The 12,437-nt window shown below is 36.1% G+C and overlaps 1 protein-coding gene across 2 annotated transcripts in view; it reads left to right on the forward strand.

Moving 5' to 3' along the window:
• LOC118183526 (uncharacterized) overlaps positions 1 to 12,437 on the forward strand; it is a 162,106-nt gene that overhangs the window by 65,127 nt on the left and 84,542 nt on the right. For both annotated transcript variants that reach the window (XM_035353109.2, XM_035353110.2), the window contains exon 2: positions 4,582 to 4,670. In XM_035353109.2, the coding sequence (XP_035209000.1) occupies positions 4,605 to 4,670 (66 nt within the window). In that variant the 5' untranslated portion in view covers positions 4,582 to 4,604. The remainder of the gene's footprint in view (positions 1 to 4,581; positions 4,671 to 12,437) is intronic.

Below are 12,437 nucleotides of genomic sequence, written 5' to 3' on the forward strand. Positions count from 1 at the left end.
TTAACGCCTGCTCTTTTAAGGCAATGGTTGATAAATTGAAAGGGAATTAGATTATTTTTGAGAATTTTGATAAGGATCAAAATTTCGCGTTGTAAATCTATTGTATCTGTGCATATAGTTTTAATTCGTTGTATTTGATTAATTATAGTATTGTTAATTACTTTTTTGGATATGTTGGAGTTCCAATTTATTAATTTGTTAGTATTGAAATTGAAGTTTCTTGTTTTGTCAAAAAGTAAAATTTTTTTGTAGTTAATGATTTGAAGATCTAGAAAGTCTATGCTATTTTGTGAATTATTAGTTTTATTAAGTTTAAGACAATTCGGATAAATGTCGGAGTTTTCAATTTTACCAAAATTATTAATTGTAATAAGGTCATCAATAAATCTGTAGGTGTGTTTGTAGTAATTTAACTCTTGTGGTTGTAGATTTTTTTGGAAGTTAAATTCTTTGACAAATAAAAAGATATTACAGATCGAGGTGCTGGAATGTAAGCCCATTGGCAATCCTCTGACTTGTTTAAAAAGTTGATTTTGAAACTTGATGTAGTTATGAAAAAGTGTGCATTTTAGGTAGGTTTTCCATTTGTCAAGAGTCATGATATTGAGTATATTAGGGAAAAGTTTTGGTAGATCAAGTAGACTGGTATAGATTTCTTCTAGAGGAAGTGAGGTATATAAGTTTTCAAAATCATAGCAGTTAATGTTTTGGATGTTAATGGTATGAATGGTATTAATGACAGGAGTGTTATTATGAATGATCCAGCAATAGTTATGATTAGTGTTACAATCATTGAAAATAAATTTACAGATTTTATTAAGTTGAATTGAAAAATAATAGTCTATATTTTTCTTGTAATTATTAGTTCCATTAGCTATAAATCTAAATTTTAATGGTGTTTTATGGAATTTGGGAATCGCATAATAAAGATTAGAAAATCTGTTATAGTTTGCATTGAAAGTAATATTGAGTTTCTTATGAAAAGTTTTAATCCTGTTTATTATAGATGTTTCTGTAAGGTTGGCTGATTGATAAGTAGTTGCGTTGAGAAGTTCTTTATGAATAATCTCAGTGTAGAATTGTTTTCATATAATGCTAAAGTTATTAGTTGCTTTATCTATTTTTGTAATAGTAAAAAGCTGTTTTAATTGACTAATATCAGATGTAAGTTGCCACCAGTTCAGTGCACTTTTAAATTTGAGGTGACTGATTTCTGTGGATATACGTTGAAGAATTTTAGCTTTCCATTTTAAGAAGGTATCTATGGGAAAATTCAGTTGATAGCTTGCTTTAACTATAAATTCGTTGATGTTGTTTTCGAAAGTCTTGTAACAGTAATTTGTAGTCATGTTTCTGACTGGTCTAAATTTTGTACCATAACTCATTAGTGTTTTTAGTTGATGGTTTTGTATGATATTCAGGTTGCCAGTAATTATGTGCTGGTGATGAGAATCTACGTAATTGCTGTAAATTGGTGTCTTACAATGTCATTCTGCAGTTTCATCTATTTTATGGTGGTTAGTAAGCAAGTTGCTTAAAGTCCTTTGATATTTAAATGCAATCATTGGTATTGTGTCAACTGCCGGGAAGTAAAGTAATTAACAATACTATAATTAATCAAATACAACGAATTAAAACTATATGCACAGATGCAATAGATTTACAACGCGAAATTTTGATCCTTATCAAAATTCTCAAAAATAATCTAATTCCCTTTCAATTTATCAACCATTGCCTTAAAAGAGCAGGCGTTAAATACTCACTCTAAATCATTTAACTGATAGGGATATGATAATTTATTCCTAAACCTGAGAAGGCGGTATAAGTTGGATGACTGTCAGTTGAAAGATTTGTATATAGTGTAATTACTCATTTGTATATATTGTAAAAAGCTAATTGTCTTCAGACATATACTGTTACTATACTGTTACTAAAAAAATGGGCCTATTTCCTGCCTTTAGACTGTCTACTAGCTCTTGGATAGCGAAAATGCCTTTTTCCTTTCTTAAATTCTTAATCATTGCGACACGACAATTAGCCAGAAATTAATTAATTTCCATTCACTAGTATTTTTAAAAAAATCTTAACAGACGGTCTCTCTCAGATAAGAACTCCACAAAATACATCCCTCAAGAATTCCGAGTCCCACCCACTACCATAAATTTCTTCACCCAAGTCTTACCGACTGATATAATTCAAAGCCCCTACTGCCGCTAAGAATTTTCGGACACCCTACACTTCCGAGTCAGACACGAAGAGAACAAACACACTGCCAACTCCCCCACTAGAAAGAATGTAAGTTACTTAATAACTTTCTGGCCTTTATATCTTCATGTACATTCACTGATCTTATTTATATTATTTTCTATTTTATTTTTATATTATTTTTATATTATTTTTATGTTCTCTTTGATTTGTTTTTGCAAAGTTTGCATTATTTATCTTTTTCATAATCTTCTATGTTTATTTCAACTTTACTTTGATTTCGATTTCATAATGACAATTTCCAATGTTTAATTTCTACAAATAATATAGTACTCAAATACATAAAGATGATAGTGTCGGGGACAATTACTCGAGTTTTACAAGATTTCTCTACAGTAATTGATTTTTACTCCAAATTGAATTGACTAAAATGCTTCATGAGAATCAGTTCTTTGAGTAACAACTATTCACGGAAATATTTGGCCTGACTAGAATTGCCGGTTTGGTTTTAACTTATAACTTGAGTAAAGACGAAACACTTTCATATTTACGTATTTTTATCAATTATTGATCATTGAACGGGAGTTGGTTTGTTCCCCTTGAAAAGTCAACTAATTTCCGATCAATGACAATAATTACATGTTTTAATTTTTACTTTTACAATTGTAATATTATTCTTCGTGATGATTTAACTCCAGTCCCCGTTAAAACATTATTAACATTTTGCTTTCAAATTACTTCAAAACATCTTTCAAAATATAACTTACCAGTATGGATGCACACTTTTAAAATAATTCTACTTTAATTAAACTTAGGAGATAATATAATCAATTAATCAATACTGTTTAGAAAATAAATTTATATATATATATATATATATATATATATATAATATTATAATATATAAATATAAATGAATATTTATTAATTATAATAATTATTTATAATAATATTATAAATGAATATTTATAATACCTCACAAGTTGATGTGCAATAACGTCATTGCGAATATGATCATATGTCCAAAAATTTGTAAAAATTTTGTAAAGCCATGTTGATAAGAAAACTGAACTTTGATGTGATGAAGCGAGAAAAGACTGACGAAAACAAAAAAATATGTGCCAACACTTAACCCTGCATTGTATTCTAAACGTGTATTGCTATGCTCCTTTTAAAACATTTGTAATTTTACTGTAAAGTCATATATGGCGTATGTGCGAAGAAAATTATGCTTACTAATTAAAGTTAAAAAGGCCTTCCTCCCCAAAATGTGCGTTAGTAGTATAAGGTATTTTCTCTCTCATTTCGGCATCCGTTTGTGATGAGACGGTTAGCACACTCGACCCGTATCCAGGCTAGAGTTCCAGCAAGGCATTGCTTAATTTTCATGTTTCCCGCAACAAAACAATTTTAATGACTCTGCAGTAGGAGTGAGTGTAACAAGAGACGGGAAGACTGTGAGCTCAACGAGAACGTAGCAAACCTTAACAAACTCTTTTGAGTGACCTTTAAAATCTTAAACCTTTCAGTTTTTTTTTTCATTTATTTTGGGTTTAATAAAATTTCATGAAGCTTTACGCATCTTTAGGGTTACCTTTTAGTTAATTTTCATGTTTATATTCTAAACTATGTTTATATCTAAACTATGTTTATATCGCGAATTCTAAACTATGTTTATATCGCGAATTCTAAACTATGTTTATATCGCGAAATTTTTTCATGTTTATATTCTAAACTATGTTTATATCTAAACTATGTTTATATCGCGAATTCTAAACTATGTTTATATCGCGAAATTTTTAAAAATTACATATTCTAAACTATGTTTATATCGGGAAATTTTTAAAAATTTAAGAAGCCCATATTTTCACTTAAGCACAAAAACAGAAAACGTATTTTTCAAACGCATTATCTTAGTCGTCCTCCATCATAAACTTGCCTCAGTTGGGAAATTTTCTATCAACTTCTTTCCCGGATGTTACGAGATGTTAAAGTATAGGTCAGAGTGCAACAACATTTTGCGATAACAATTGCTTTTGTCTTTCTCATGTTTATATTCTAAACTATGTTTATATCTAAACTATGTTTATATCGCGAATTCTAAACTATGTTTATATCGCGAAATTTTTAAAAATTACATATTCTAAACTGTGTTTATATCGCGAAATTTTTAAAAATTTAAGAAGCCCATATTTTCACTTAAGCACAAAAACAGAAAACGTATTTTTCAAACGCTTTATCTTAGTCGTCCTCCATCATAAACTTTCCTCAGTTGGGAAATTTTCTATCAATTTCTTTCCCGGATGTTACGAGATGTTAAAGTATAGGTCAGAGTGCAACAACATTTTGCGATAACAATTGCTTTTGTCTTTCTAGGTGCGTGAAAATTCTACAGAACCATGGGTGAAGTAGTGAACGGTGTTTCTTTGGATTCTCTTACTACTGAAGAATCACTATATAAATTGGTAAGTGATTGGATTTAAAATTTAATCAAAATTCAGTTATAAGTGATTGACAATTTCAGAGAAATACGTTTAACATTTTGAAAGATTTTGACCCGTATATCTGTTATTAAACTAGCAAAAAAATATTTATGATTTTCAAATTTTAGATTTCCGTTCTTCTGTGATGTGCACGAGGGCTTTAATATGTTCACTATATAATATATTTATCATTTAAAAAATATTTAAAAAAAAACATTTTCTGTTGCATTCAGCAAGCTGTTGGTAATTCTTTTAAGAAACAGTAAGAGTTCTGTACACAGGATCTTCGTAAAATGTGGCTGTACACAGAGCCCTATTTACAAATCTGAATCCTCGGGCAAAATCGCTTACACAGAACGTCTAATTTGTTTCGGTGTCATAGATGTAGCTGATGAAAATAATTCTAAAGCATTTCGCACAGCGACCTATTAACTATTTTCTCAGTTGCGTATTAAAAGGCCATATATTTACGTTATATTATGCATCGAAAATAGTGTAGAATACCAGAGACTACTTTTTCAAAGTGGCACTGGTTTGCAAATCTAGGATTCATTAAACTACTATATCAGTCACCAATGTACAAGACATCGGTCCAGTGTTTGTATTTTGGAAGAAAGACATTACAAAGAATAAAATGTTTACTCCTTTATTCAAAATGACAATTTTTAATTTATCATCGAGTGAAAATGAAATTATTGCGTGTTTTCAAGAAAGGGGTATTTTAGCTTTCATGTGAATTCGCCAAAACGGGCATGGAATAAAGTTTTGTACCATCCTGAAAGCCATGATATAGAAAATTAGCTTGCGTGTTTGCGCAAAAGGATTTACAAGTAATTCGAACACAAAAACGAATAGTTAAATCATATTAATAATTGAAATTCACTGAAAAATATTTTATTTATTTATTTCCTATATGTTAATCAAACTTTGCAATATCATTATCCAAATAGGAATTTTCCAGAAGTTCTCGGAAGTCTCTGTCTGCAACAAACAAGTACGGATGTTACACATCGTCTTCCATTTCGCCATTAACATAGTCGTCCATCTGCTTTGTAGATACCTAACCGCCCAGAGCATATAATGATTAGTGACGCTGATTGCCATACCAATGGGCCGGAATTCGTATTATTGGCAATTGGTTATTACGGCAATTAGCGAATCTCGAAGATGGCATGAATGTAGTACATGGCAAGCCGGTAGTCTCCTCAAATGGTTGATAGTAGAGAAAAAGAGGTAGGAGACACTAGTACCGCTCCCGTATTGTTCTCTCTCAAAATTGGGCGGAGCTGCATACTTTATGCAGTGGAACCATACCTATACATTCTATGGTGAAATTCTGCTGTCCCACCCGCTTATAGCTGTACTTCCCTCGTAGGTAATATTATCTTGAACGCGGATGAAGATTTGGTTCTATTCTAGTTATGGTTAGTTCTATTTCAGTTAAGTCTAGTTAAAGCTATGTATGCTGAGGTAGGTAGGTAGGTAGGTAGGTTACGGAGGACTGGAACGCCTGGTGTCTTAACAGAGGTAAACAGGCATGCGTTCCACGCCCTCCTCTAACTACGGTAAAAGCCTCCTGGAGCCACACTAGGCTGCACCAGGAGATTATTGAGGTTGTCAAAGGGAAATACATGGCCTTACAAGGGCATTAGTAGGACTGTATTACAGATTGAAGAGGCAAGCTGTAGTGTTACAGATAGTAGGTAGTTAAACTAAAAATACTTGGAAAATAAGAAGTACGCATAAAAAGACATAAAAATGCATAGGCAACAATAGACAAAGCACAATGCGTAAAATGCATAAACAGAGAGCACACACACACACAAAAAGAACAGGTACATAAACATAGTCACTTAAGGCACAAAAAGACAAATGGAGTACATGAAGTCACATGAAAGCTGGAGCACAATGTTAGTGTAAGGCAGTTCTGTTGTGTATAAATACAGGTACATCTTGAATGATGAATGATGAGTTCATGAATACTCATGTGTGCAAAGAGTGCTGTTAGGCTGCTGTATGCTGAGGTATGCAGACCATTAAGCTGAAGTTGCACTGATGGTCTGACGTTCGTGTAAAACATCCAGCAGTAGGATCCAGTCCCAAAAGAACGTGGCCAACACTTTCCCCATAGAACAATCGGGTTTTAGCTTTCATGAGGTTCCTTCGCTTTTCCCTCTTCGCTGTATGTGTGCAGGTTTTGATGTGGGGAGGGGGTGTAATGATGCACCCACATCTCGTGAAAGGTAACAGTTTTATGCAAAAAAAAAAAAAAAAAAAAAAAAAAAAAAAGCTTAGTCTTCTTCTTCAAAACGTGCTTGAAGCAACTGAGAAATGCGAACTCGTTCTGCTTTTTGATTGTCATTCAGTAACTTTGGAACCGAACGCGCTGAGATTTTTTACTGCTTCCTGATGATTGATTGGATACTTCCAAAGCTGACACCAAATTCTTCTGAAATTTGAAGCACTGTGCAGCATCGATCCCGTTCGATAAGCTCCCAAGCACGTAGAGTGTTTTCATTAGTCACACTGAAGCGAGTAGGACGGGAATGACCTCCATTGGCAACATGTTCACTGTCTTGTTTGCATCAAATTTTCACTTTTGACCATGGATGGGTGGGTTTCTTCCCCGAACTGGGCATGCGGTCTGCGGTAAACTTTGGCTGGTTTCACGTTTTCATGGATAAGGAACTTTATGATTGTGCTTCGCTGAATAGAGACGGGCAAATTCCTCGAACTCATCATAAGGGCTATTAAATAAAGCACGGGATAAGCCGGATGGTGTGCTTCCCTTACTCTAGGCAGATGATAGATGACCGAGGACGAGGATGCCTGGTGTCTAACATAGGTAAACAGGCATGTGTCCCGCGTCCTCGCCTATCTAGAAGCGACAACTCCCTGGAGCCCCTAGAGGTTGCATCGGGAGTTTATTATGATTTAAAACAGAGAGGTTACAGTGTTGTACACAGAGCCGGATTTAGACTTGATAAGGTCCTAAGCTATTTGAGATACAGAGCCCTTTATGTCTGTTATACTATATTTTAATACTATATTTATACTACATTTAAATTTTTTCGGGGGCCCCAAGAAAGTGGGGAGCTATAGATTGTGTAGCTTATACGTAAATCCTGCACTGGTTGTACAGAGGCTGTTTCAACTTTACATAGGTGATAGAATTACATAATTTTGTGATTGTACATAATACATCGTCTTTATTACAAACAATAATATATAAGCGGATAAAGTGTATGTCGCCGATAGTTTATTATTGCCACTCGGAAAAATGAGCGCGGAAATTAACGTTTCTGCAGTTTTTAGTTAATATCTCGGCCGATTAAAGTCATACGAAGATGAGAACGGTATCGATGAATTCGGAGGATACGCGCCTCGAATTTCAATTCGGCGCCGTTCCGTAGATATTCGAGAAAAAAGAATTTGGCGCGTAGCCACATCCCTCTAATAGGGAAAACCCAAGAAAGAAAGTGGAGAATGTAAGGAAAACGTAGGGGGAAATCAGTTTTTAATTAATATCTCGGCTAATTAAAGTCCCAAGGAGACGCGAATGGTGAAAATGGCGTGCCACGGACCTGCGGAATCCAATGGTGTGCTTCGCTAAGCCCGGAAGTCAGCTGTTTCGGAGGAGATAATGTTACTTCACCCCATATATATATATGCGGCTTAAGTGTCTGTTTGTCTCCGATAGTTTATTGGTTGCTTGCGTACTGTACTAGCCAATGGGTTGAAGTTGCCACGGCACAAGGTTGCCGTTTCAATTGAGACGTAGATAATTTCCTGTAAAACTTGCCTTTGCTATGGCCATCCATAAGTCTCAGGGCCAAACGCTTAAGCGTGTTGGCTTACCTGAGCCTGCATTTGAACACGGTCAACTTTATGTTGCCTGTTCAAGAGTTCGTGAAAGAACGGACGTAAAATTAAAAATAATGTATGGTCCTCTGCAAGGCGAGCTTAAAAATGATGGAAAGATCTACACGAGAAATGTTGTGTACAAAGAGATCTTTAACATGTGAATTAACATTTTATTATTTAAATCCCCTTTATTGATTGAGCTAGCGGTGGCTTTTAAGAAATGTACCGCTAGTGGTTTCCTTCATTTCACTCTACTTTAAGCAATTAAGCAAGTAGAAGGGGTAAACCCCGCGGGGCAGTAAGCAAAGGGGCGGCCTCGCCCCCTGTCCTGGGTAATTCAGTTTAAATTAGCACAAATCACTTTAATTACAATTTATAATATCTAAAACAGCGGTCATTTCGTATGATCGCCGGGTGTTTTAATATAACCATAAACAAATATAAGAGAGAAACAGAGAGAGAGAGAGAGAGAAGGAAAAGAAGGGATTTGAAAAAGGGAAGAGAAAAGATGAGAGTAATGAACGTGAGGAAGAGTAGAGGAGAGAGGAGACGTTAAGATAAGACCTTACTGTAGGCCATTTAACGTCTTCAACTGCCCAAATACATACAAGTACCCATCGCGACGCTCAGGCAATAGAGGCTCGTTTATATTTTATCGCCCGACGTAAGATTTAACCTAACCTTTCATTTTCACTTGATGATAAATTAAAAATTGTCATTTTGAATAAAGGAGTAAACATTTTATTGTTTGTAATGTCTTTCTTCAAAAATACAAACACTGGACAGATGTCTTGTACTCTCATTGGCGACTGATATAGTAGTTTAGTGAATCCTCGATTTGCAAACCAGCACCACTTTGAAAAAGTAGTCTCTGATATTGCACACTATTTTCGATGCATAATATAACGTAAATATATGGCATTTTAATACGTAACTTTGTAAAGATCCTAAGTTTTACTAACGTTTATTTTATTTTAAATCTTTACTTTCACTTCTTATTTTCTACTTCCGGCCAGAATTAAACGCCTTTAACTTATTTATGCAAATTGTCTTGCTAACGCCAAGTACTTAAGTTGTGGCCTTTTTGCCAAGCAAAAGAGAGGAAAAAGTTATTGGAAGCAAGCCGCTTGCCATTGTAGTTTTACGAGTTTTCACCCAGTTGCTGGTTGCCTTCAAGGCCAGAGGTTTAGTCCTCTTGATAATTGCCAACGTATCGTAGTTTTAGCAGCTCGGCGTACTACATACGTTCCGGTGTTCCCGGCCTTTGTTAAATAACGGCCAATCTTAAAGCTAGGCACTTGTATACTAATTCAAAGTCAGTTTTAATTAGAGTTTTAGTTAGTAGTTTTTATATTCTTACGTTCAGACCACAAGTTGTTGGTCTCTGTATTCCGAAGTTCCGGAAATACCTGTAAAGATAGAAAAATAAAGGGTTTTGTATACCCTTCCTGCTTGTATTGTCTACTTCACAATTTCTTGAACGTAGCTTGAGTAAGCTCCCTGTTCCGAGTCAGGACATTCATGTTTCCAAAGCAAGTCAAGAGGAATACAAGTCCTGATAGGCTTTCCTTTCGAACCTCTAACTAGATAAATTCTGAAGCAAAAAATGTAGTACTCATTTTTAAACAATCATTTAAAAGCATTTCCAAAATGTAGTACTCATTTTTAAACAATCATTTAAAAGCATTTCCAAAATGTAGTACTCATTTTTAAACAATCATTTAAAAGCATTTCCAAAATGTAGTACTCATTTTTAAACAATCATTTAAAAGCATTTCCTTCGAAACAAGAAAGGCAATATGCAGTTTTAAGCTACGAAATATAGGTGTAATGCTTATTTGTACACTTGTGCAGTACATTGTCATGTCTATGATGTCATCTCTATGACATGTTTTGTTGTAATGTCTGTGATGAAGCCTTTTAAAGTATAGCCATGGAAAAAAGTGACAGCCCTGTGGCAATCTGCAAAATGTTATCGTGGTAGAGGGTCCGTCTTACCCAAGACCCCATTTTTAACAATTCAGCAAGGAGGGCCGGAGAATCAAAAATACACTGGTGTGCAAAAATTAAGGACGAAGTCGAAAAATTAGCATATCAGCTGAACGAAGAGGCAGAGCGGACAGAAAGACCAATCGGGAGATTAAGTAAGGTGATGTACGGTATCACATGCACAGATATGCAGGTAGACGTAATGGGGGAGTGTCTGAGTAGTATAAAGCATGTTGTCGGTGTAAGATCAGTATTTCTGGCAAAGCGATTGAACGCCGTATAGCAGTTAAAATCACACCGAGTTGCTGCCTCAGCGAGAAATGGCGAATAATCAATCTGTTAGACGACATCTGGATGCTTTTATCCGAGGTCGAATCATTGGGAAGTTGGAGGAAGGCCGCAGTGTGACAAGTGGGGCTGCAGAGTCCGGAATTGCTCACAGCATCGTTTCACGACTTTGGAGATAATTTCAAACTACAGGAACAGCTATCCGGGGGTTTAGTAGTGGTCGTCCACGAGGAACCACGCCCGCAGATGACCGGTATATTGCCTTACAGGCCAGAAGAAACAGGCGGTAGACAGCGGGAGAAATCGCTAGACACACGACACAGGCTACTGGACGACCGATATCGCATTTTACCGTGGCCAGAAGACTGCACGGTGGTGGTCTGTTTGCACGACGCCCTGTACGGTGTGTACGCCTGCCCATCGGAGAAGGCGTTCTCTGTGGTGCCGGGAACACTGGAATTGGAGAGACAATGAATGGGGACGAGTACTCTTTACAGATGAGAGCAGATTCAGTCTGAGTAGCGATTCTCATCGCATACTCATCTGGAGAGAGCGGGGAAGCCGCAATCATCCCTCGAACATCATTGAAAGGGACAGGTATGTAGGTGGCGGTGTTCTCGTTTGGGAAGGCATCATGCTTGGTAGTCCTACAGACCTTCACATCTTCGACGCAGGTTCAGTCAACGGGACCCGTTATTGTAACGAGATTCTTCTTCCATATGTGCGTCTTTTTAGAGGCGCTATGGGTCCGCAGTTCCTTTTCATGGACGACAATGCACCATGTCATCGCACAGTAGCTGCCGAACAGCTCTTAGAGAGTGAGGATATTGAACGTATGGATTGGCCGGCACGATCTCTGGATCTCAATCCCATCGAGCATGTATGGGATTTTCTAGGCAGACGCTTGGCAGCTCGTACTTTACCACCAGTAACGATTCCGGAGCTTCGATTGGCGCTGCAAGACGAATGGGCAGCAATGCCTCAACAACTCATTGACACCCTCATTCTCAGCATGGGCAGACGCTGTGAAACCTGCCTAGCAGTCAGGGGAGATCATATCCTCTATTAAAGACCGGATGTTTCTTGCTGGACACCTATCACAGGGATGTTTCGGCCTTCAGTCGCATTGCGCTCCATGCTACTTTTTCAATAAAGCTTCTTTTTATCCCTCTGAGTTCTCTTTTAGTAAGTGTTGCTTACATTACTGATGTCCTTACGTATTGGGGATCTTACCGTATTAAATGTGTTGATTTGGAAAGCTTTTGTACAAAGTTATATTGAAAAAAAACCGTCTCGTCCTTAATTTTTGCACACCAGTGTATGTGCAGTTGTCAGTTCTGTTGTTCGAGCAGTTATCACAGTTTCTGTAGGTTTTTCTACCTTATCTGTCAATTTTCAAACCTCTGTGATGGTCAGTTCTAAGCCTGACGATGGTTTTAATTATAAATTTATATCCACTGATATTATAGAGCTGGTGCTTTATTGGAATTAAATGCTCCTTCAATCTGTAGTTGGACATGGCATTTGCTTCTGAGAATTTGACATTTGCGTTATTATTACTGTTGAGATTTCAAGCCTCTTGCCAGTTTATCTGAGTTCTCGTTACCT

This window comes from Stegodyphus dumicola, chromosome 5 (genome assembly GCF_044657685.1).
Source record: "Stegodyphus dumicola isolate Sdum_Otavi_A_Nest chromosome 5, ASM4465768v1".
NCBI lineage: Eukaryota > Metazoa > Arthropoda > Arachnida > Araneae > Eresidae > Stegodyphus > Stegodyphus dumicola.